The 27,484-nt window shown below is 35.4% G+C and overlaps 1 protein-coding gene across 6 annotated transcripts; it reads left to right on the top strand.

Moving 5' to 3' along the window:
* Positions 1-25,393, top strand: LOC105441787. Of its 6 annotated transcripts, none has more exons than XM_030986160.1 (11): positions 1-490; positions 1,226-2,473; positions 9,251-9,589; positions 14,231-14,278; positions 18,433-18,567; positions 19,443-19,451; positions 21,541-21,748; positions 22,603-22,719; positions 23,593-23,812; positions 24,363-24,566; positions 25,017-25,393. In XM_030986160.1, exons 2-11 carry the CDS (start codon positions 1,228-1,230, stop codon positions 25,299-25,301), a joined length of 2,811 nt encoding a protein of 936 aa, XP_030842020.1. In that variant the 5' UTR covers positions 1-490; positions 1,226-1,227; the 3' UTR covers positions 25,302-25,393. The 6 variants fall into 6 exon arrangements, with proteins under 6 accessions (XP_030842020.1, XP_030842019.1, XP_030842021.1 ...); XM_030986159.1 differs by having other exon boundaries at positions 1-485; XM_030986161.1 differs by lacking the exon at positions 19,443-19,451 and having other exon boundaries at positions 1-485.
* Positions 25,394-27,484: the final 2,091 nt, after the last annotated feature.

A 27,484-nucleotide genomic window follows, 5' to 3' on the forward strand; every position in this document is an offset into this window, starting at 1 on the left:
CTACTGGGTTGCCGAATTCGTCTTCACGCTTGCGTGCATTTGAATGGACCGAATGAATAATAGACGCACTGCGTCTCTTTTGTCGTCTGCGCTAGTTTGCTTTGTCACTGAGCAAAGTCGAGCGCTCATATGCATTATGCCGGACTGATAGTATGTATTGTGACTTGTATATGAACGATCAAGATAACTTCTTGGAACGATTCAGGGAATTAGGGATGTCAATGCAAACGAGTCTGTAATTTTGCTTCAGATGTTTTGATATGTGCTTTCAGATTTTTCTATCACGATTCAGCCGATGGAATCAGATCATTTTGCAGCTATCATAATGTTTTTTTGACTAAAATATTAGCCGCCGTGTCGATTTTATTCGTCGCTTCTCGAGCTACATGCTCCGGCCAGCTCTCGTCAACAAACAAATGTTCGTCTCCGGAACCTGTACAGATATCGCCCCCATAGGTGCGGCCTGATTCCTCTATCAACTTGAGGTGCGGTAAGCGGGGAGCTCAATTCATATGTGTTATATTTGTTTCTTTTTTAGTGTAAAACTTAACTTTTTAAACCTACGGTGAGTACGGGGATTGCATTACTTAGCTAGATAGTCTAGACTATAATTATGATACATGATATTAACGACAATCATTATCAGACAATACTACTTTTGGTTGAGTAATATCATGGTAGCAGTTTGTAAACAAACTTTGGCTTTGCATACAAAAGGTCAAGGTCTCATTGAAATTGATTTTTGGTAACATTAGGAAGTACACAAACAAATATGAAATATATAATAAACGGTTTCAAACTTACAGCCTGCTGCTGTGAAGAAAATATTAGCTGAAAATGGTTGTTCTTTAGCCAGGGTGAGATGAAGGAGGGAATGGTTTCAAATATGTTCAACAATGATTTGTGTGATTAAGATGAGCAACAAAACAAATATTCTCAGATCTTCTAGACCTGATAGATGGCTTTTGTACTCACTATTATTGTGGTTTGGTGGAATATATGTTACAAAAATAAAGAATGAAATTTTTTTTAAATTTAAATTTATGTTCATTACATACATGTATATGCCTATAATTCGCACCTGTTGGAGGTTATATACCATTGCTCTATGCTTAGTATCTAGAAGGGAAAACAATTATGTTTTTGATTTTTTTGATTTTTTTTGTTATTCCCTTCTCATTAACCAAAAACAACTATCGTTATCTTCCTTTTTTGGTCATTGTAGGTATGTCAATGATGTATTCAACAGTATCATCTGCGTATTCCTCTGCGCCCAATAGCATGGCTGTTGGGCCCAGACAGAGAAGGACGACACGAAGAGCTCCAGCTCCTAATATAAATGGCCAATCAGGACCATGGATGGATTCATCCTGGGTCCAAAGCTTCTCTTCCCAAGGACCTAGCCCCCTAGGAAACCCCCAGGACCTTAATCCAGCCTTTGCTCTGCGGAAGATCGTTCTCCTCCTAGAGAAGCAGAAGTACATTGACGTCTCCCAACTCATAAACCAGCTCAACAATGTGGCCATCAAATCAATCCTGCATGAATTGCCTATTCATGTGTTTCTGGAAAATATCCCTGACTCTCTTGTCGCACTAGAGAGTTTGTACTCAAAACTGTTTGTCCTAGACCCAGAGAACTTCCCTGTGGATAAGCTGGCCATTGAAGCTACAGTTTTCCAGATCGTTCGACATTTAGCCTTGGCTGACTCTATGCTCGATAATGGCTCCACTCAAGCTAATGCTGATTTGATTGGGTCCATTCGAAACATCTTGCAAATTGTCCTCTTTGTCAAACCAGACATTGTTTCTGTCGTCCATGCACGGAAAAAGATGATGGACAACGCGCTCCAGGGAATAGGCGAGCACAGTTTGGTGAAGGTCGCAGGATCTCTCATGAACCTTCATGATGGTTTGAAGATTGAATTTGAGAAAACTACTACTTCATACAAAACAGCCATTCAGCAACTTGAACAGCTAAGCCTCTCCAACCACAAGCCGGTCACTCTCAAATCATTTGCAAATCGGCCGCTTCCCTCCGCTAACCACCAAGTCCTCATGACATTCACCGAAGAAGAAATTCAAGAAAGGCTGTTCAAGAACAAGACTGTGTTAAATGCTGTTGAATCCAATATGACCAATCAGCTCCCACACTTGATCAAGAACCTTAAAGAAAGGATCGAGAATGATAAGAACGCACTCCTGGCTTTTGGGAGAATACGGCGAGAGATCAAGGGCATATCTGGCGACGCCAAAGTAGCACCTGTTCTGTCTCAGTACTCAAGAAGTCTCAGGTCTGTCCTAGATGTCTTCAAGGTTCTCTTGGAAGAGCACTATCCCGAGAGCAAGACACAGGATCTCAACTTTCCAGATCTTGATGACCAGGTCCTAAAGCTAGAGGATGTTGATGGAGTGGCATCTGGAGGCTCTGCCCAATTGGATGCAGCTAAGAGCAACTCGACTGACATATATGCTGGTAAGAATAATATTCTTTTTGTTTGTTCTAGTATTGTAAGCACTATGTTGAGTCAAAGTAACTGGACTGGATAGTTTGTTGGGTCAGAGGAAGGGAAAAGGAAGACTAATATTACTGTAAAAATGGACAAAACAATGGTTTGTGAAGGCAGTTGATTATTTTTAGACGAGAGAAATTTTTAAAGTAGTATGCACTCTTAAAAAAGTGGTTCCTGATTGTGCATAAGATGCAGTTTATTTTTGTTGCCTTACTTTCACAGGTAAGTTTTTTCAATTTTATTTTATTTTGATTCTGTGAAAATTACATTTGTTACCTTTTTCTTAGCTAACAAAATCAATACATTTTCAACGAAGCATATTTAATTAGGAATATTAATTTGAAATATAATTAATAGTATCCATATGTACAAAAGAATTATACCTAGAAAGGCCCTGGATGACCGATACCCTATTTGATATATAGATGGTCCTCATGTTGTCTTTTAATTGATGTATAAAAGCGAATATATAGCGTAAGGTTGCTCACTTTGTTAAGCGTTAACCCCTATTTCTTATCTCGCAGGTCCCCTATTGTCAGAATTGTGAAACCCCCTAAACACACACAGAAACTCTCCCCTATTATTTTATTCCAAGTATACATGTAGGTAGTTTGCTTAAGCCTTGAATACCATTCCCGATGACTAAGTACACTGAATCCTCCATGCTACGCTGGCAGAGTTGGGATTTGAATACTGGAGGGTATTTGTTCAAGAAAAAAAAGACACAATGTCATCATTGTAAAGGTTAGAGTTCACACTCTCTTACAATACACGAACATCTTCCTCCTTTCTTTATTGTCCTGAAGTGGGAAAAGAGTTTTGTAATTGTCCCTTTAAAAAGTGAGCAATGGTTGATTTATACTGTACTTCAGACATGTATGTACTGGTCTACTGGAATTGATTAGATTATGTAATATATCCAACAAGCATGTGGTAGTGATGATGATGGTGGTGATGATGATGATGATGATGATGATGATGATGATGATGATGATGATGATGATGATGATGATGATGATGATGATGATGATGATGATGATGATGATGATGATGATGATGATGATGATGATGATGATGATGATGATGGTGGTGATGATGATGATGATGATGAGGAGGAAGAGGAGGAGGAGACAGATGATGATGATGATGATGAGGACGACAACGACGATGGTTATTGATGATGATGATGAACGCTTATAGCACTGGAATTGGCATTGTTCCTCTTCTAGGCACAAATAGCACTTGATATGATAATAATAATAATAATAATAATAGTGGGTTCTTACATAGCGCTCATGTCTGTCAGACTTGACACTCCTACAATGCAGGATTTTGTTGTCAACTCATACATTTGTAGGCCTATGTCTAAAAGAGTTCTCTATATTTTTTACATATCTACATTTAGGGTGTACATGCAGTGTACACCATGGCGCTTGAAACTACAGTGTGTCCCGAAAAAAACTATACACTTTTGAAATGGCTGCCGAATAACAAATATATGATTCTAGGGGGGAAAGTTATATATGTATGGAAAGCTCATATACTCAGCTTTCATATGACACCAAAAAGTTGCGAAAATAATTCATGCTCGGGTGAGCACTGCTCACTTTTGTAAAGGGTATGAAAATTTGGTTGCGCAGGAATTAGCCTTCCAATTTGTGAGAGGTAAATCCTTTGGAGCTTACGGAATTGAGGATGATATGACCAATTTATGATCAATTGTGATAAGTTTGGGTTTGCTGAGTGAAATGTTTGGTTTATGGGATTAACATTTTATGCATGACTTAACAGGAATTGCATTTTTTATTGTAGCACTGTAACTTCACTGGTAGACTCAGGTGTGTTTATGGGAGTCAGGATGGGGTGATGGTACATGTTGTAATTTCCATGTTACAAACTGTTATTCTCTTACATCTGTGACTTTGAATAAAAAATTAAATTCCTGTTCCGTGCATAAAAGTTTGGTTTAATAAACCATGAAATTCACTCAGCAAATCATGAATGTATCATATCACCGTCAATGTTGTAAGCTCCAAAGGATTTACCTCTCACAAATTGGAAGGCTAATTCCTGCGCAACCTAATTTCCATACCCTTTACAAAAGAGAGCAGTGCTCACCCAAGCATGAATTATTTTCAAACTTTTTGGTGTCATATGAAAGTTGAGTATATGAGCTTTCCATACGTATATAACTTTTCCCCCTAGAATCATATATTTGTTATTCGGCAGCCATTTCAAAAGTGTATAGTTTTTTTCGGGACACACTGTAGTTAAAACTTAACATACATACATGTTAGTTAAATGTATGTAGTGAGCATCTTGTGCATCATTATACAAAGTTCACAAACAATGTTTCTTTACAGTTGCAAATGTTGTTGGGAAAAAATAACTACCATAGTTTGCTGTTCATAAGGTTAAGTCAGTTGGTGTCCTCTTACAACGAAGTGATGTACAAGTGTATTATGTTTGGGGAATGATCTCGATAGTTAGTGAGCAAGCACAATTGAAGACTTTCAAGCACATAACAGGCAGAGTCTAGCCAAATAAATAATCAATAGATGCTTTGTTTGCCTTTCTAACACTGCATTGATTAAAGCAGTCAGTAGAACAATTGACATCGAAGGCCAATAGGTTATTCAGTCTTTAGCGGTAGATGCATTATTAAACAGACAAAAGGTAATGAAAAATGTAACACTCAATGCCTATGGCCATAAAAGTATATACCTGTACATGACTACATGTATGTTTATGCCGTGACTGCATTTTGATATCAGCTCTCTGTTTTGAAATCAAGATGGGATGCCTATAACGTTTTGGCCAAAATGTGCCTCTACATCTAAATATTTAATTCTGAAAGTAGTATGATTTATAAAAAATGTACATGTAATAGAAAGATATATTCAAATGTTTCCCTATCAAGATCATGTTTTCTTAATGCAATGTGGAGACCATTCTGTCCATGAATTCCTCAGTCCAATTAGGGATTCAGATAGAGATTGTGATAAGAGTATCCAATGTCATATACCGGTACATGTAAAGAATCAATAAACATGCAGTATAACAGTGAGTGACTCTCTATGAAATTTGGATAGATACGAGGGGAGACTTGAAAATAGAGGTTGTTGTTGACATTGTACTCAGAAAGATCTCTTGGAATAAAAACTATAAAAAAAGACACATACTATTGCTACTGTAAATGACAAATTTCATATAAAAAAAGAGCTTCAGGGCAATTCCACGGTAACGGAAGGACACTCAGACAAGATTTTTGAACTTCAGGTTCATACTAAAAGAACTGTTTTATTAGTATAAGATGTGAAACAGTACAGATATAATACCTATATAAGTGCCTTTAATTTTCACACAAAAAATTGTCATTATAGTTAAGTAGTTTAAGAATGTGCATATTAATTATCTCGGTAACGGAAGGACATAAAAATGGACATGGTTTTTCCAGTTAATTAGTGTTTATCCAAACTTTGTGAAGGTGATGAAGCTTCCCACTTGACTGAAACACATTTTGTTCCCCATAGTTTAATACATACTATAAAACATTTCTTTTAGTAAGAACCTGAAGTTCAAAAATCTTGTCTGAGTGTCCTTCCGTTACCGTGGAATTGCCCTTCAGTTAACAATATGGTAATTAATCTACCGGTATACCAAGTCACCTCTATAAGCCCTATAGTTCTGCAGATCCCTTTTTATTTAATTGCTTTCTCTCCAAGTTTGCTGTCTTAATTGATTTGAGTTGATTACTATGGATATTAATTAAACAGACAAATATAAATATCGCTTACTCATTAAGGTTGAAAAGGCTTGTTTAATTGGAGAGTGCATTTACTATATCCTTGAGGGAAATATCTAATGATACAAATGTCACTTCATGATGTTCAAAGTCTTTCCTGGGGATACAATTGACCTTGTTATGCCTGTAGAAAAAGAGTATAACAAATAGTCAATTAATTCTTATTACAACACTCCTTTCAAATTGTGTAGAGGTTTGATTTATAATTGGAATTTAATGAACAACTGGTACATTTACAATATTGGTTGAGCATCTTTTTAATGATCTAACTGGAACCCACCAAATATTTCTTTTTAGTTACCTTCTTTACTTGTAATTTGCACTGTTTCATGATCCGAGAAAGCATGGATACACAAACAGACACCAGCGAGACTAAAGCCATGGATCTTTCAGATTCGATGGGGCAATTGACACAATGAGTAAAAGAGGTGTTTACAAATCTATGCAACTGTCTGAAGATAGAGTCAACAGTTTGTGTCCTCAACATGTTTATGTTGCCATAGAAGCAGATACTACAAAGACCCCAAATAAGCTAGAAATACATTCATGATACTATATTTTCAGCCGCAGTGTATACTGATCATCATGTAGGCCTAGTACTATTTGATGTTGCATTAATTTTCTTAATTTTCTTTTACTCTGTTATATTTGTCGTTTATTTTATACTACAGTGGTGATCTAAAGCATCCATTTAATTCAAAACAGCCTAGTATATGGTAAAACTATATTTAAGAGGTGATGAATGACCCCTTCGTCTCCCTAACCACCACAATCCCCCCCCCCCAAAAAAAAAATAGTTATCTTTTTTGTAATCTTCTCCATATCCAGTTATGGAAAAGGGACATTCGAAAGAGATAACATAGTTATACATGTACATTGTCTTGTGAATTTTGATATCACCCATATAATTGTTGAACTTTTGCAGAACTACGTGTAGCTCATATTTTCAAGGTAAGCAGTAAGATATTGAAGTTCATGTATTGTTTTTAAGAACAAATGTGATACCACAGACTTCAATGAAAATTTGTTTCACGTACATGTAGCAAGGTCTCCTATAGCTTATGGCCTTTGAGCTGTTTTGATGTGGAACAACTTTATTATTTTGTACTTGGACTATATTATCAGCCACCTCATACAAACTTAATATACCGTGGACAACTTAATAATAGTGTACAATGATCCGAATCGATGGAAAACCCATTGAATTGGACAGTTTCCCACGCTTTTTTGGAAACACTATATTCCAAGGTGGGTTATATGATACACCAACCATTTGTCATCATTTGCATACAAATGGGACTTAGACAGTTCTGAATGGCTCTGGGAGGTTATGGGACTATTGTTTGGTAAAGAAGGTCTGTCTTGCTAAGAAGCGAGTGATGAATGGATGGCTGAAAGAATTTGTTTCATTGCCCAGGAAACTTCCTGCTTTGTAGAGTATGACTCAGACGAACAAAAGAGCTTGTTTTCAAGAACTACTTCAATAATCTTGTAACTTTTATATTTAAGCTTAAAGGAGCTACACAAAGAAAAATTCACTACAACTGATAATTAGAACAAATTACATATGGATAGAAAGATTTTCTCTTGAAAAACACGAATAATTTGCTGAGAAATCATATAGATATCATGGAAAGGCGTAAAATGCAATTTTTCAAGACCCTTCTTAGATCCCCAAACGCCCCTGAACGTAAGCCAAACACACGAGCGTAGCGAGCTCTGAATAGTGACGTCACACACTGGACAAACAGCTCAGTACCGGCCACCTACCAAAGTCGCGGGTGTATTAGTCTGCAGCAAGCCAGCCGTGTCCCGTGTGTGACGTCACAAATATTGACGCTCTACAAAGGATCACTGAAGGCAGAAAATCTGGATCTCGAAACTAACAATTTTTAGAGTTGATTACTGCGGGCCCCAAACAAATTTTGAAGAGGAGAAGTGTTGTATTTGATCAGTAAGGCTTCCCCCTTCGCAATGATATGAGTTTTGCATCAATTCAAAACACTTTTGATTATTCGTGTGTCTACTCTAAGGTAGATTCTTTTCCTTGAGAAAAGTAGCACATTTTGTATTATATTGTAAATGCCAGTCACTTCTTGTACATTCAAATTGAAATACGTGCTATATATACCCATACTGGCAAGCTACATGTATTTCTGAGTTATGAAGGAGAGGAAAATAAGATTAATTATTGTCAATTTGAGGAGGGAAATCTGGTAAATTTAAAAAATAAGAAAATAATCAACTGCTATAATGAGTTAAAATATCTATAGGTTTACAGACATTGCCTACTCATCAATTCTATAGCTTTGTAGTTTGGTTGACCTTGCTTGCTTTAATCCTGATGATATGATAAGTTTAAAGATATGTACAAACATCCCAGCCCAAAATTGTAAAGTGGATTGCAAACAGATATATTTGCAGTTTGATAGTTTCAAAGGGCAGACAGTGTATCTTGCAATTGCCCTTCACAACTTCACTATTGAATTTATACATGGAAACTTTTTGACCTGTAGGCGGCAGTGAAGTTTTTTATTACAATTACATAAATGTAAAATTAATAAGTTTCTTCAATGACTAATTGAATGATACTTAACTGAGTTGACTCTCAATCCAATGATTGAGGATTCAATTCCAGCCTGGCCCTAACATCTTTTGACAATAGACATTTATTAATTCCACATTTGCCACTCTACACCCAGGTGTAGATAAGTAGGTCTACCTGGCAATTGATTAGGTAATAACAGTTGCAGGCCCCTCAGGAAGAACAGCATTGATGCTAATGAGGCTTCCCTGGGTAATTCACTCGCTTCATCTTCGTTCATTTTCATGCTGTTAATAAATCTAGTTTTAACATTTCCTTTTGATAGCAGTCATCAAAATCAATCGAGCAAATTAATATTTTTATTCTTGTTTCTCCTCTCATCATCTAAAGGAATTGCGGATGCTGACATCCCGCCCCCACCCACACATTCCCCACCCCCCGTACCCTCCAGGACCCCGCCCACCTTGCCCACCTCGCCCACCTCGCTCCATTCCGAGACGGAGATTGGGAACTCGTCCCTGCCCTCCAAGGAGTCACAGCATAGACGAGCTCGATCCCGAGATCGCAGCAGGAGGAAGAAGGGGACAAAGTCGAGGGCATCGTCCAGGGCGATCTCGCTGGATAGAAGTCAGGTGGTGATATCAAGGCCCGAGAGGGAGAGCGTGGAGGATAGCAGAGACTTTCAAGTCATGATGAAGAGGATCAATTCTGTTTCGGCATCTTCACCAGGTAAGCAAATACTTAAATGTTTTTAAGCATTTTCAAAATATATTTTGATGAAGCTTCAATATTATACGGATAGAATGCATGAATGCTTGAGCACCTTTTCATGGGAGCTCGGTTAAAGCCGGGGTAATGATTTGATTGCAAGGCCCTCAGGGAGAACAGAGTGTAAACTGATGAGGCTACCCTATAAAGTAAACAAGACATATTATTATTATTAGAATTAGAATTAGAATGTATGGTGTACCTGCAGTCGTGATTTATTTCAAAGAGCTCTGCGCAATGTACATTGGCATACATGCACTTTAACTTTGAAAAGACAACTTAAATGTAAAAATGAAATGCATGTCATCTGGGCCTTTTCTTATAAAAAAGTTACAAACTGATCTGAATCAGTCTTAAGTCCCCACTCAATCACAAGTCAGTATCAAATCCAATGGCGGGAGACTAAAAGGATATACAGTAAATTAAATAAATTAACTCTTTCAAAAGAATATTCAAACCAAATCTTTATTCTTGCACTACGGTCATTTATTTCTATTACTGTATTTCTTATGATTTTCACATCTCTTCAAGTCGTCTTCAAATCATCTTCAGTCATTTATTTCTATTTCTGTATTCATTATAATTTTCACATCTCTTCAAACGACTTGTACAGTTATTTAGTTTACCCTAAGTAAATGACTCTCATTTAAAGTCTAAAGTTGAAGTAGCTTAGAAACTTCTCCAGCTAATTTTTTTTACAGTAAAAAGGTTATTTATACACTAGGCTTAGTCATCAATTAGGCTACATGTACATTTGTACAATGTATTACAGCTCAATATATATTGTTGTTATTATGAAGTCATGCATATCATGTTGTAGGATGTTGCCGACTAATGTTGCCGACTAATGTTGCCGAATAAATTAACTCTTTCAAAAGAATATTCAAACCAAATCTTTATTCTTGCACTACGGTCATTTATTTCTATTACTGTATTTCTTATGATTTTCACATCTCTTCAAGTCGTCTTCAAATCATCTTCAGTCATTTATTTCTATTACTGTATTCATTATAATTTTCACATCTCTTCAAACGACTTGTACAGTTATTTAGTTTACCCTAAGTAAATGACTCTCATTTAAAGTCTAAAGTTGAAGTAGCTTAGAAACTTCTCCAGCTAATTTTTTTACAGTAAAAAGGTTATTTATACACTAGGCTTAGTCATCAATTAGGCTACATGTACATTTGTACAATGTATTACAGCTCAATATATATTGTTGTTATTATGAAGTCATGCATATCATGTTGTAGGATGTTCCTTAACATAACAACCTCTGGATAATACCTACAGTGTAAGTAAAACCTATTCATGTATAATATGAGCAACTTCATGTCACAATTAAGAAATGGACCAAATTCTGCTTCTGCTTGTATGATTATTTGTTATTTCCTTTCGTTGTTTGTCTAAGCATTCCATTTGTGTTTATGTGAGACCACTAGTTCCACAATGCAAAACTAATTTTTAGAATATTATTGTGCAAATTCAGTGATTGTTAGTAATGTCCTTCAGTTTGCAACCGGTATCTACGGTTCACAGAGAATAAGTCAGTGTTGAAAACCAGTGAGCAAACATTGATTTTCTCACCACTAGACAGGATGATTTTAATCTGATTTGTCATGGCTTTTTGAATCTGTCAAAAATAGGCTAAAGTTAAGAAGGAAATTGTAATAAATGAGGTTATTGGGGAGAAATCGAGAAAGTTTTGGACTATGATGGGCCTATAGATGTATATTTTTTTGCAGCTTTTCAGACAATACAGTAAATGATTTTTTTTTACAAAATGTATCTGTCAATGATTTTATAATGTGATTTATCAATTATAGTAGAATTGCTTTTGAACAATATTTTACATTTTACAATATTTTACATTGAAGAAATCAGATCAATACAATTTTTGTTTAGGAGTACTATACTATTTTTTGTAGAGAATAATAATGTGCAAAGTTTCTGCATAAAAATTCCCCAAAATAGGTTAATGAAGTTATTAAACTTCTCTTTACAGTAGTGCTGTAACATCACGGATATCTCCAATTCCGTTTAACCGCCAGTCAAACCGGACGGTTTTCGGTTAAACGATTAAAAAAAAAAAAAAAAAAAAAAAAAAGGTCCGTGTGAAAAAGCGGGAAGGCGCCGATTTGTGCTTGCGAACTTGTCACAAATAATAGTAACAATGTCATTTTTAGAAGAATGTGTAAGATCATTAATGTAAATTAAAAACAGTAGAGGACCTAGGATAGAACCTTGTGGTACGCCTAGTGTAAAAATTGGATGAATATTATTATAAACTACATATTGAGATCTATTACAAAGATACTTTCAAACCAAGATGACAGACAAATTGGAGTGTTGTTCTAGTTTCAGAGTGGTGAGTCAACACACAGATTACTGAGCTGGGAGACATTGCCAGGCACAGTGCCAGGTGGAGGGGCATAAATCTTAACTTAAAAAAAAAAATTAAAAATTAAAAAAAAAATTAAAAAAAAAAAAAACGGGAAAACGAAACCGTCCAATTGAAAACGGAATCTGCCATGGGCGGTCGAATACCGGATGGTTAAACGTTTGACTACAGCACTACTTTACAGAATGATAAATGTAAAAGTATAAATTTTCTTTAAATATAAAGAGAAATAGATTTGATTGTTGGTACCATTATTTAGATTACACTGTTACACAACAGGGACAAAAATAGAAATTTATTATTTTCTTTACCCATTGTCTTTTTTCCCACCATGCATGTAGATGTAACTAATAATGTGTTTAATGAGATTCAAATCACTGATGGAAATATATAGTTTTTGATGGTACTATTTAATCAATATTATATTGATAATGATACCCTTACTATTTTACTTTCATCAATATCCATAGAAAGCCTACTTGTCAAATGTATTGCATTCACTCTGGTTTTATATGCATGATCTGCAATAGTTGAACCTCCGATCCTCACAGCAGGCATCGAGTGAGCGGGCCTTCCTAAAGTTCTTTTGATCTATTTAATCCAACCATACAATGCCACCTGCATCTTACGACATGAATTATAAACAACTAGTGGAAGAAGGATATTTGATCATTTTATTCTGTCCTAGCCTACCCCAAGGGCCCCCTCTAGAAAGGAGAATTAAGATAAAAACTGAGCAACTGTCAAATGAAATCTTTGATTGATGATCTATTTAGGTTGTAACTATTTCTATTGTGGGATTTTTTTCTCAATTGGGTATACATGGGTAATCATTCAATGCAGGTCAAGTTGACATCAATTGTTTTGCAGCAAGGAAAAAGAGGTTTAGCGAATTGACCCATAGGCCAATTTCACAGTTTATTATACCCCAGACCTGAACACTCCTGATATAACACTCTAAAACTAGTGAAAAAGGTCAGAACTACAAGAGGTTGAGAAAAGTTGTCAAATGAATTGTTTTTACTTCGCTGAATAATAATGTATAATAGTCGGGACTTACGTAGGACCTAAGTCACCTAATGCATTAATAATTTCTCTTAGCATTCTACTGCTATTCTTGCATCTCATCAAATGTCATGTACACACTTATGGGCACAGTAACATGTTTCTAAATTTAGCCAGCAAGCAAGCGAGCGAGCAAATAAAGAATAGCATCTACACGATGGTATAACAATGTTATTTTGTTTAAAAATACACCAGATATAAAATTATGTATGTGGGCACCTCCTGTCAAAGGCATGAATACAACAATCATGTATTGGGTCACCTCGATACACTATGAGGTTGTTTGGGCATCTCATTGCCCAGAATTATCTTGTTTATTATCAAACGAGTGAAACAAATGAGAGTGGTTGAAATGTTATTTCAAGATTTGAAGAAAAAAAAATTACAATATATATTCAGGCACCTTGCTGTCAAGTAGAAGGATATTAGAAAAGAGGATATAATAACAAAACTAACTGAAATTGCTGGTTCATACAGCCCCACAAGATATGAGGATTCTAAAGTCAAACATTATATGGGATTAAGGACTTACGACATACATGTACATGTATGTACAAATATCCTCTCAAGCTGAGTTTAGTGCAATTAAGGGTCGGAATGAGGGTGCAAGGGTTGGAATGCATGCCTCGTTGAAGTGCACTTAACATTCAAGTGATTACTGTTATCAGTAAAACCAGGAGCAATAATAACTTCATTGCCACTGTTTATTTGATCGTTCAGTCAAAATCGTGTTCTTAAATGCCATTTCAGGCAAACATTGAGTATTGAGATGTTGACATGCTGCTTTGTTTCCCAATACCATTATGAAACTTGATCAACAAAATGTTTGGAAACATTCAGCAAATATAATCAATGATTTGCCTCATTTAGTTTATTTGTGTACATTTTTAAAGAAAACGATACACAAGATAAACACACAAAATACAGCGTTATACATGTACTTTGTCTAAATTTTATTAACAAAAGTAACTTAGTTTCACCTTGGGCAGAAAGGTGCTTCAATACAGTTATTAACTCTAATGGTTACCGTAATATAATTTCATAACCTAGTTTTCAAAAGCGGTATAACATGTAAGTGTGAAATATTATAGTGCATTGTTAAAATAATGGTTTACCAATTTATGTGATGCTGTTTACAGTATCCCCACAGGAAAGGGAATATTTCTCTCAGTTTGGAGCAACTCCATGTAAGTTTTCTGCAATTATAGTTCTTGCATGTTCTGTTCTTGTCATTAAAGCTAACTTCATCTACATGTACTGTAAATCATTATCACTCAATGCATGAATGTATCATCAACCGAACATAATGACATTAATCAAGTTGCATGCCCTCTCTGAAGTGTTTTATAGTCAGATGTTGAAAAAATGTTGTCTTACTATTTTCAGTTATTGTGATTCACATCAGTTTTGGTTGTTGCTGTTTTTGATCAACAGTAATTGTATATACATATACAATCATATATATCATAGTTCCATGTTTGCTATCATATTAGGGGTTTTATTATAGGAATGGTAAAAATTGGATCCTGCTGTATTCCTCAATGGAGAAATTTAGGATCATTGTAATTTTAGGGGGCGGGTGTGTCATTTGGCCCTAAAGAATTTTAATCAGTGTCTCCATGTAGCTTTGTTGCATACATTGTAGATGATCCTGGGGACCTGAGCTCATATCTTAATAGTATCTATCTGTATATTAAACAGAACTGTAAGTTCTTTCCTGGTCTCTTTTTTATCTTAAATAATTAAATAATAATCAAATAATCAGTGACACTAAATAAATCAGCTTTCCTTTAGATGATATCAAAGACATTCTCTAATGGTCATGTGTGAATGCATGTATTAACTGTTTGAATGCATGATACACCTATATTTGTTTTGTAACATTACATGTACATGTATTTGGTAAATTGTTATTTGTTCATAATATCAAAGTGACAGCACGCTACATGTACAGACATGTACATAATCACTAGATCATTCATCTAAATACATCATACATGTCTGTACATCTACCTCTAGCTAAAATGTGCTGGAATAATTGCTGCCTCACATGAATTTTACATCTAATGTCAAGATATAAAAGCATGTTTAAATGTTCCATTTTTCATGATATTTTGAGATTCAAAATCTAATACGACCCAAGTCACTTCCTTATTCTTATAGATGTGTGCTATGTGTTTAACTGCAGTCATTTACATGCGTCTCTCTCCGATTTGAATATATTGAATATAACATTTCATTTATGGTCTAACATGTTTGATACAGGTACATATAATAAACAGGTACATGGACATTCCAAGCTCCCCTTCATTTAACAAAACAATTGATTTTTGTAGACAAGGTGGAACACACAATTAACAAATATTCCCTCGGTTAATGTTATGTGTTGAAATTCACACAGTGGTCCTGACTGAAATTCTTTCAATTCTTCCCGTTTCTATTGACAATTTGTCAGATTCCAAAGGTTATTTGTTGAGAGTGATGACATTGTGATGTATGCATTCACATGGCCAAGTAAAACATGGTGGTTTCTAATCGTATTTGCATAGACTTTGAGCCAACATGGAATATAAAGAATTAGTCATTGAAGTAACAATCAAATGTGCTATATCTCTAAAGAGAAAACAGAAACCTATACTCTAATATGCTGTATATTTCCACATTTCCATATTGAATAATACAGTCGAACCGGAATAATTATCAAAAGACATCTCTCTCAATATTTGCCTTTCATTACCCATTTTCATGGTTCGATTATTTTGTATAAAAGACTTCTTCCAAACAAGGATTTTTCATTCTACAAACCTCATACATACTCCAGAGTGCATTGTTCAGAGTTGTCATGATGAGATGATTTGGTTGAACACTTTTGTGACTGACAATAAGAAACAGGGGAAGAAATACACAGGGCTCAGGGCGAAATGAGCCCCCGAAAGTAAAAAAAAAAGAGCCCCAAAAATGTGCATAGAGTTCAATGCAAACCAAATTAAAGAGTGTTATTTTCATGCAAGCAAGCTTGAAAAGTAGCCCCTGAAATGTTTTTATTAATTTTTTCCCTGATAAGAAACAAGAACTTGAAAGGGGTTCATGAACTTTGAGGTACATGTATGATTGTTTTCTCCAGAAAATTTCTCTTTTCCTTTTCAAAATAAATGGAATCAACTTCACAATGCTCTTAATTTGAATCGCTATTTGTATGAATAATGAATAAACCCAATGTGAACAGTTATTGCCTCATTCCATGTATTCAAAGATTTATTGAAATTGATTTAAGTATTTTTGCATTTTTCCTCCAATTATGACATCTCTTTCAATTTTTAAAAAGAGGATGGCAATTTTTTTTGTTGATGAGCAGGTCTAAAAGTATTGAGCAGGTATTACATTATGTTTTGATGTTTTGTTCACTTTAAAATGAAATAGAGGGAAGGCTGCTTGATGTTTCTTTACAAACCTTTATTACCAGCGATTCAAATGTATGGTTTAACTTTGGATACACCTGTAGGTCTTAATCTTGAAAATGAGCATCCCTTTTCAGGTACTGCAAAAGTTGAAGCTATAATTACTTCTGTATTATGTAAAACAGAATATTTTGCAACATACTAAGAACATAACATAAACTTTCACAATTTTGTTATGAATAGCTGTTTTCACCTCTGGATAACTCATAAATTGGCATGTCTTTCTCTTACTTTTGGAAAGGAGATAAAATGAATACATTAGCAAGAGTGTTTTTCTACATTTTACATTCATTTCATACACATTCATTTGTATTTGCACATGTACCTTTATTTGATTTTGCACCCATAGTACACTGTATACTTTAATATGCATGCTCTGGGAGATGGATGATACACTGTACCTATCATCATTTTCATTTGAAATGAAATTCACCTGTCACTGTTGAATTTCAATTGAAATCGCAGGACATCTATTCATATTACTTTCCATATTATTATGCATATCATATCTCCAGTGTGTGTGTGTGTCATCATTTGTATTCCAAATGTGTGTATGATTTAATTAACGTACTCATGTAGAAGATGAATGAATGAAAAGCGATGGAGCGGTACAGATCTGCATTTCATCATCATATTGGTATTTGTTTCCAGATCCATGGAAGGACCTTACATAAATATTCATGGAAAAAGATGCTCTTCCAATAGTCAAGGAATGAAATTACATGTTGGAAGCTAATTTTTAATTGATATAGCATGCAACCTCCTCCCTCATAACACACTGTCTGTATGTTATCTGTTCAGAGCCTGTAGGGCATTAACTCTGTGTTAAAGCATATGATTGAACACCCTTATGGCTCTAAACAGATGATATTTTTTGTTGGATATTAATTTGCTACAGATATTGGCTTATCAAATACAATTTTGCAAGGATATTGTAACAAAAGCTTAATGCATGAACCCCAAATGCATGTGAATACCTGCATAAAAGAATATTTCCTTTGACCTCAATGCTATAACAAATGTAGTCACCTACTTTTTGTGGCGAGACATGTTTATGAAATAGAATGATGAAAACTCATTTAGTTAAAGGTAAAGACCAGTTTTGGAAATGCCCCAATTTCAAAAAATGAAATGGAAGCTCTCATTACCAATCATGTGAAAAAATATGTTTTGACTAATACATGATGATAAAAAAATTTGCCGGGAAACCGCCTACTAATTCATATATTTGGTAAATTTGTTTCTCTCATGGTCTGTGAGAGATATAGGGTAGTCCCATATACATCTTTCTGTGTATAGTGCTTGTAACTTTACGAAGAATGGGCCAAATTTCTTATCATTTTGATGATTCCAGAACCTTGCAGATGCTAGATGCTAGATGATCAACCTTTTCTGATTGCTTCCACAACGCTTCTTTCACAATGCAATCGAATGACCATAACTGGTCTTTACCTTTAAATATTAAATTGTGAAAGAAAATGAAATGATTCTTGTTTATGTTTATGAATTACTCTTCTGATTTTCAAAAGTCAGCCAAGAATTCTTTGTTTCAAATTGTCTTTCAACATTATAATTAAATGAGTATTTTTCACGCAAGCCGTTTTCGCTAAATGTATTGTTTTTATTTAAGAGCGTGTGGTGTTAAAGCCTTGCAAACATCTCCAATTACATGTTTGCTGTGTTTTTTAAATATTCATTACGTATATCATCTTGTTTTTACTTCGCGGCTTATCATTTCTTATGTTTAAGACCCAAATGTAAGTTTATGCTTGTGTGGCAATTTCTGTTCAAATTTTGTTCAGCAAGTTATTTCAAAACCCTTTTCCGAACCTATTTTTCACTGCTCTGACAAACTACTGACATTGACTACTTCCCACATGCAGCCGTAGGCCGACGTGGACTGGAGAAGCGCGGAATCAGTCCCATGCGAAATGGAGCACGAAGTGGGTCAGTTTCCCCCACGTCATATCGTCGTCATCTACTGGGAGAGGATATGCCTCTTTCTGAACTATCGCAGAGTGAGAATTTGATTTTTCTTTATGCATAGCAATGCTTGCTGTAGTAATTTGTAGTTAACTCCAATGGGTTCTCTCTCTCTCTCTCCCCCCTCTCTCTCTCTCTCTCTCTCTCTCTCTCTCTCTCTCCCTCTCGTTGTCTCTCTCGGTGTCTCTGGTTTTGTCTAAAAGTTCTTTTTACCTGTCTTCTTTTGCTTCTCTTTTCTATTTACACTCTTTCTCCGCTATCCTCTCTGTCCCTTTTCTGGAAATGATACTCTTTTCCCTTTTTTATTCTCATTTTTTTTTTTTTGGGGGGGGGGGGGAGGGGGCACGTACAGGTATATATGTATATTTTCCTTTTTTCACTTCTTAAATCCTTTCGTTCTTGGGCTCCCTTAGAATCCTTTCCCCTTGTTTTTTCTTTGTACAGTAGTGTATTTCATATTGATATTGGCTGCAATTTGTTTGTATGCTTGCAAGCTTCACATGCTTTAGAAATAGGGAAATAGTATGTACTGTGCATGTAAGTCAAACATGAATATAGCTTTTCTGTTGTACATGCATCTTCAAATCCACAATGACTGGAATTTAAATTTGAAATAAATGGGATTATACTTGAACTTCATGGATCATGAAATTTGATGTTTCATGAAGTTTGTGAAAAATATTACTGGGGCTTTTATATTCTGTGAGATATCTCAAAAAAACAAATATGTGAATACTTTATGTTAACTCCTCTAAATGCTTGTTAGAACTCTAATTAAAATGCCTTGCTTTTCTCTTTAAGCTTTTGAATAAGTGCAGTATGTATATTATACTCAAATGAAATGTCTTGCAACCTTTTCTTGTTTATTTATTTCTCTTTGCTCTGTATATTATTTTCTTTAATGCATTAGGGCCTGGAAGTAAGTAAAAAAAAAAACGTTGTCCTTCTGCTTTATTTTCATCATACATCTCCATGCAAAGTTTTCCTGTGGATGCCATTCTTTATATTCCCATATTTCATCACAATGCATTTCAATGATTGTTCTCTCTAGCTTATCAGCAAAATTATCATTGGGTTTCATCATGTATTCTTGTGTATTTTATGCTTTCCAATGCATTTCTACATATTCATAGGTGATCACGTGTACTGTTATATTTTTATGTTTTCCCTGTGTTCATGCTTATTCTTAGGTATTGTGCTTTAAATTTGAATTTCATATCCTTTTCCTGGTTATTTTATTGCATTTTTCTTATGCTTCCCAAGGTCATTATTTTTCACATATTTCAATCTCTTTTTTTCTGCATTATTATTGGCTTTGAAGTGTCTAAGTTTGTCAATATTCTTATAGTTTACATATCTTCTCTCATTTTTTGCATAATGATTGTGGGTTTTGTAATGGTTTTGAAGTGTCCCAAATTTGTCAATATTCTTATAGTTTACACATTATCTCTCATTTTTTGCATAATGATTGTGGATTTGGTTTATAAACCTGTTCCATGAACAGATTATCATTGTAATATATCATCATTGGTTTCTGGTTTACTTTTAGCATTTTATTTGCGCTAGTTTGTGAAACCAGTGATAATCTATTTATATTTACAATTATGCAAACATAATTTCTCTTTGTGGGTTCGCACCAAATTTATGACAATTTTTCGGCAGGGAAAAGGCCAGAAAGCATGGTAGTATACGCATGCCATGGGTGCAACCATTGAATCAAATGCGCAAACAGGTATTAAACAGATTGATGCACCCTAGCTGCTGTATAAGTATGGAAGGTAGCATGATCTTAGGTGCGGATCGAGGGGGTGTAGCTATCGCTCCGGACTTAGTCCAGACTTAATCCTCTTTGACAGTGAATATGACATGGTTATAGATTACCTTTAGAATTCTATAACACCCTCTACACATTGAATCACTACTTTATGAGTATGGTCGATGGAAGCTCATAAGCTACATGTAGTCGTAGCATTCCCTGAAAAGACAAAGGTGATCAGAAAATGATAGCATGTTGGAAGTACATTTGATTTAAATATGTTTTAATAATAAAATAATAATAGCCAGTTCTTATATAGCGCTTTTCAGGACCGAAGGCCCTCTCAAAGCGCTTTACAGATATATATATTATTACCCCGGTCATAGGATTCAGGCTTACCCGCACACAATGTATGCACATTCTCCACTCCCTGGGGAGCATTCCAGCCAGGCGTCTTTTTTACAAGCGCACACTTGCTAATCTAACCACATTAGCTTTCGCATCCTACCGGGTACCCATTTAACACCTGGGTGGAGAGTGGCAAATGAAGATCAATGTTTTGATGATGTAAAGTGTTTTTTTCTTTTTTTTTTTCTCCTTCTGTCAGCAAAACATGTAGTGACACGCATGATGCATATGACTTGCCTCAAACACTAGCAACAATGCTCTATTTTGGACAATACAAGTTTATTGCCATGTATCAACAGCCAATAAACCATGTCATATATAGCTACAATTTGCATGCAGATACACAGGTGCATGGAATTTTGTAACATTAGTGATCCTTGAATCATGTCCTATATATATTCCATACCATACTAATTCTAGGTTTGTCATGTTGTTTGTAGTCATGCATCAGTTGACAGTATGTGATAACACTACATTTAGTAATCATTTGTATAACATTTTGCTGCCATCTTATTGACAATCAAGATCTTTGTTGGTTTAATTTTTCATGTAGATAGCATAGTTTCTGCTGCGATATAAACCATTTATTTATACTCCATTGTTTATACCCAAGACCTGTGATGCTATTCAAGGCCAGTCTATGGTTTCATCATTTAGTCTTTTTGCCTGTCACTCTTGTGGGCCGTCAGTCTTGTAGCTGTCTGTCTTTTAGGCTGTCGGTCCCATGGGCTGTTGGTCTCATAGGCTGTTGATCTCATGGGCTGTCAGTCTCATGGGCAGTAGCTAACAGAATAAATTGTTCCCTTCCAAATTAAATACTCTTTACCCCATCTCATTGATGTAGTCGAGAAAGAACAGAAGGGAGGAGACAGCCGTAGATCATCCCTGTCCTCCACATCAGACACCCAGAAGTCCACCAATCCATCCCGTCGCCAAGCCAGGCCAACCTCTATGTATATGAATGGGTCACCAAGCTCTAAGGCTGATGATACATACTCAATGCTCATGGATGAATCTTCCAAGAGAGAAGCTGTGGAAAAAGAAAGAGACAAGTAAGTAAACATAAAATGATGAATTCAGTATATCCAACCCAAATCTGCTAAAATATTTTTACACATTTGGAGGCATATGCTCCTCCCCTATAATGTATTGCTGTATTTCAGGCCAGTTAAAGGTAAAGACCAGTATTGGAAACGCCCCAATTTTAAAAAAATGAAATGGAAGCTCTTATTACCTATCATGTGAAAGAGTATGTTTTGACTAATACATGATGATAAAAATTTTGCTGGGAAACTGCCTACTAATTGATATATTTGGTAAATTAGTTTATCTATTGATGTGTGAGAGATAAACGCATGTGTTGCACACGTGTGCGTAGTCCCATATACATCTTTCTGTGTACAGTGCTTGTAACTTTACGAAGACCAAGCCAAATTTCTTATCATTTTGATGATTCCAGAACCTTGCAGTACACACCAATACTTATATGCTAGATGATCAACCTTTTCTGATCGAGTCCACAACGTTTCTTTCACAATGCAATCGCACGACCATAACTGGTCTTTATCTTTAAGACTATTTTTTCTTATCATTTAAACTCAATCATGAATTGCAAAGATATTTTAATTTTAAACACAATAATATACTGTTGAAATGTTTGTGAGTGCAATATGAATTGATTTGATGAAAGTTGGTAAATATACAGGAAGAGAAACATGAGGTAAGAGGCAAACAAAGTTGCTAACCATTAAACATTACATTAGATGACAAACTTATGAAAGAAATTGAAAGAACTATGATATCAGTACCGGTACTCTAATATTTTCTTTGATATTTCATATCATATATATTTTAGGGTTGTACATTATATGATACATTTAATGATATTTTATATCACTCATTTTAGGGTTATACGGATGCATTATAAGGCCCAGACTGAACTACACAAGACAAAAGAAGATCTCAGAATAGCAATGGACAAAATCAACAGACTACAGGAGAATGAGAGGAGACTAAATCAAGAGTAAGAAAACACATAACAGTTGAACCTACTGTAGTGACCACCTGTCTACAAAGACCACAATTTTTGTTTCCCTTGAAAATGGTTTCTCATTGAAACATGTACCAAAGGAACCTGTACATCAAGACCACCTGTACATATAGACCACCTGCCTATAAAGACCACTTTTCTTGTCTCCCTTAGGTGGTCTTTATAGACAGGTTTCACATCATTACATTGATTGTTGATCTTGATGAAGTTGTTGCTTGATTAAGCCCAATTATATGCTGTTGAAATGAAAGGCACCCAGAGAATGTAATGCCTCTTTTTTTTTCCTGCTTCCTTTTTCATTGTTTTGGAACTTTCTACCTTCATCATTCCCACTGAAATAATCGCTCCCATGTTCCTATACATTAGCTCTAGCTCAAAGTAACTGTATGTTCTGCATATATCTCTTCTATAATGGCAGATTCAACCTATGTGCATTAGGATGACATAGAAATAATGGTTGTTTAAGTAATTCAGAATTATCATACTCCCCTCCTATCATCTTGATATCATTTTAAGTTTTAAGTTTTACCTTGAGAGTTTTTTTTTTTTTTTAGGCCGCCATCCTAGTCAAGCATCGCTTATGATTGCGGTCTCCTGCACTTTTTCAACAGATAGTTCGGATAATACTTTAAATTTATGATAATATGTTATGTAAATATCATGTTTCATTATTATATGTACATATATTATGTAAAAAAACATTGTGACATGAAGAAATTATTGTTTGTATATGTTGTATTATACCTTCATTTATATGTTCTTTGTTATTTAGTTATATTATATTTGGAAAAATGCAGAAATAAAATAAAATAAAATTATAATTAAGGCCCTTTCTTCATATTTTAGAGTAACCAAGCTGTCCTCTCACCCAGCACCCGCAAACAACAATGAAGCCAACGTGGTGAAGTCTAAACGTAACATCGTGGGTGATCTCCTGTACGAGTATGACAAGCTTTACTCTGATGATCGAGCCAAGGCGTGGGTGTCTCTCAACGTCATGTCAGAACAGAAGCAGTTTGAAGACAGTGATGACTTGAAGGATAAAGTTCTTTTCTCTGTGATAGTGGTAATAATAGTTATGATAATAATATTAATGATATCAATGTGATATTGATAGTAATAACCGTTCTTGTGTAGTACTTTTAATGTACTTTAAAGATACCAATTAAAGTTTTAGTGTCAGACATTTGCAAATCATAAGGATTAATGAACTAGAATGGTAAGTGAAGCAAAAAAACGTGGAAGTTATATACTATCAGGATACTTATCACAGGAATTGATATTAAATAGAATTTTAAAAAATCATGTTTTGTTTAACCTGTTGGAAAACATTCTGGTAAGCCAGCAGTCAAATTTGAATATCATGAAGTTGCATGTTCTTTAAAGTCTCAAACTACCCTGAACACTCATGAGGGATATATGAGAAGTGATGTAGTAGTGCTGCTTTCCACCCCCCCCCCCCCCCCTTCAGCTTGCCTTCAGAACTGTTAAGAACAACCTTAAGTCCATTCAGGGTGGAGTACAACAGCTACATACAGTAGAAATCCAACGTCAAGAGATAATGATAATAATAATGTTTGTATTAATTTGCCTCTCCACCCCCCCCCCCCTTTCAGCTTGCCTTCAGAACTGCTAAGAACACCATGGAGTCCATTCAGGGTGGGGTACAACAGCTATTGCAGACGTCCCACACCCAGGCAAACGGTGGTGAAGCTAGGGTCAACCATGGGAACAACCAACAGAAAGGAAAGACCAATGGAGAGTTGCTCCAATTCTTAAGAAGACTTGGGGATGGCTATGACCTGACTCCACTGACACAGGTAAGAAAATGAAACTTCTTTATATTAAAGGACACAACTCTTTGACTCTGTTTGGCATTTTAATGCAGCCTTTTAATAGGCCAAGTGATTTGTTTGTAGGATACAAACTCAAGTCATTTTAACCTTTTTTGTATGAAAAATACAAGCAACCCTTTATTCTTCTTCTTCTTCTTCTTCTTCAAGATAATCTGCCTCCTTCAATAATGAAGATTCTTGCAGATGCCGTATATACTCGGCCTGATGTGGGTGTGCAGGTGGACCACTACACCGGGGTTTCCCCTACTCTTATACGAATAGTGCAGTGGGTTCTTAACATGCAAGGGTGGTGACTCTCCTGTACATGGGGCTTCCATTCAATGTCCTCTCCTAGGGATGGATGACAAACCCTCTTATGTAAAGTAGTAATCCCCCTCCTGATTCCAAGTACCCCCTCTCTTGCTTTTTAAACAGGAGGTTGGAAAGCAGCTGTTTTCAGCCCTCTACGACTACCCAAAGCTGAAGACATCCGTAGAACTCAGCAACTTCATTGAACGCTGCGTGTCGTTGGCGTGGAGACTAACCATCCAGGACCCGCCCCTGACGATCACGTACGACAACATGACATTCAACTCGGACACCCACCAGAGGGCACCAGCCACTAACAGGAGATCGACGACGGTCAAGTCTTTCCTCTGGCCATGTCTAGTGGAAGAAAGCACCGGGTTATGTGTCTATAGAGGGGTTGTCTTGACATGAATCATCTGGGCCCCATTTCACAAAACTTGTCATCAGTGACAAACGACAGTTTTTGTTATAAGCTACTGAAATCCTTGCTTCTGATTGGTTATCAGCAGATTTGTCTCTGATTTTAGTCATTTGTCATTGAAAAATTGCTTTGTGAAACAGGTTCCAGGGACCCGTTTCCCAAAACTTGTCATCAGTGACAAATGACAGTTTTTGTTATAAGCTACTGAAATCCTTGCTTCTGATTGGTTATCAGCAGATTTGTCACTGATTTTTGTCCTTTGTCACTGAAAAAGGCTTTTTGAAACAGGTTCCAGGTGTATCATAATCTCTTGTTGTGTATCATCCATGTTTCTTCATGACATTAAAAATGAAATGTGTGTGTGTAGGGCATATTTTTTTTCAAAGAATAGTCCACCTTATAATTTCCAATTTTCATATTGACCTTGCTTCGAGTCTCTGGATTTCGTAATCATTGAGAATTTTAATAGGACCTCTACTCTGTTAAACAAAATGGTAACTCAATAACAACAAGTGTGAGCATCTTCTGATAAATATTTTGCAAATAGATTTAATGTTTAAAAGTTGATTGTACATTTAAAAGCAAAGTGGACAGGATGATTTTCTGTACACAGAAGTTAACTATTGTCTTGTAAAATATACAATTTTTTTTAGACTAGTCATATCCTTTTAAGATTCCATGGTTTCCTAGGCAACAACTGGCAGAATATCTCAAGTTGCTAGTACATAAATTGCAATGATAATCATACATTCTTTCACTTTTGATACTGTATTTTAATGCAATCGCTGGTGATGAAAAAATGGGCATTACATTTCTGCCTTTTTTTATTCAGTTCTTTCTCTCTCTTTATCTCTCTTGCTCTCTCTCTCTCTCTCCCTCCCTCCTCTCTCTCTCTCTCTCTCTCTCTCTCTCCCTCCCTCTCTCTCCCTCTCCCTCTCTCTCTCCCTCTCTCTCTCTCTCTCTCACTCACAGTCTCTTTCTTTATTTCTCCCCTTGATCTCTCCCTCTTTCTTTGATTCTCCATTTATTCCTCCTCTATTTCATCTGAAGCTAAATTTTCAGATCTTTTGCGAGCAAGCCTATCCCTGTTCTATGCATATTCAAGTACTTGTGTATTTACACATGGGACTTGTATAGTTTGAATTCTTCAATGAATTCCAATATGCTCAATATGAAATATGTTATAATATATGATATTTTAGATGTATATTTACCAGACATCGTATAAGACAACCAAATAAATATGTGTTTTTTAATCTTCTGAAATCAATATTTTGACATGGATTCAATCAAATCAAATCAGTGATGCAAAATGTAGTTGACACCTTGATTCCGGTAGTGCCTTTTGTATCTATTCATTGAATGCTGCTTTATATATTAACTTTTTATTCAGAGTGTTTGTATACAGTCAAAGGGAAGGTCCACACTAATACTTAGTTGGTTGTAATGAAAACAGTAAATGAAAAAAAAAATCTATGGAAGTTTAAGCAAAATTCAATAAAATATAAGCGAGTTATGGATAAGTTTTAATCAATCAAACACAAATTGACAATGCTATAAAGCATCTTGCGAGGTCCTTACCAGTTTGCCCTAGTACTGAAAATTTCATGGATTTACATTTTTTTGGATGTTTACGAAGGAATAGATTTGTTCCATACAAAGGTTTTATAAAATATCTTCAATGATTTTATCTAGGTTGGATGTATGATTAGCTATTTTCTTTAGAGAAAAAAACATTTCTCAATTTTGTAGTACAGAGCTAATGGGTCATAACCTCTAAAGATACGTCACAGAGTTGCCAATTTGTGTCTGATTAATTTCTGATTTTTTAACAGATTTTGCATGAATTTTCATCCATCTGTTTCTCAAATTTGTCTTTTTATGTTACTTCAAACTTAATATCAGTGTGGACATCCCATTTAAAATGTGATCTTCCAAAATATATTTTTATATCTGTATTCAAGAAAAAAGAAAGATTTTATACATATACCAGTTTTAGAAAATACCATTGTCATTTTATAATCGCTTCAATTGATACAGGTACATCATATCACAGGGTATTTATGTCTAATACACTGATTTGGAAGATTCCTAATCTAACAAATGGTATGAACATTTTTAGCTGCACGAATACGATAAAAAGGAAACCTGAATGTTTTCAACAGGGCCACGC

This window comes from Strongylocentrotus purpuratus, unplaced genomic scaffold, assembly GCF_000002235.5.
Source record: "Strongylocentrotus purpuratus isolate Spur 01 unplaced genomic scaffold, Spur_5.0 spur5_scaffold_15, whole genome shotgun sequence".
Lineage (NCBI taxonomy): Eukaryota > Metazoa > Echinodermata > Echinoidea > Camarodonta > Strongylocentrotidae > Strongylocentrotus > Strongylocentrotus purpuratus.

Bases quoted from the DNA above. Each gene is read 5' to 3' on its own strand.
- LOC105441787 (XM_030986160.1), top strand. From the start codon at position 1,228: ATGTCAATGATGTATTCAACAGTATCATCTGCGTATTCCTCTGCGCCC. The intron at 2,474-9,250 runs GTAAGAATAATA...CATCATCTAAAG, and splicing joins CTCGACTGACATATATGCTG to GAATTGCGGATGCTGACATC. The intron at 24,567-25,016 runs GTAAGAAAATGA...CTTTTTAAACAG, and splicing joins ACCTGACTCCACTGACACAG to GAGGTTGGAAAGCAGCTGTT.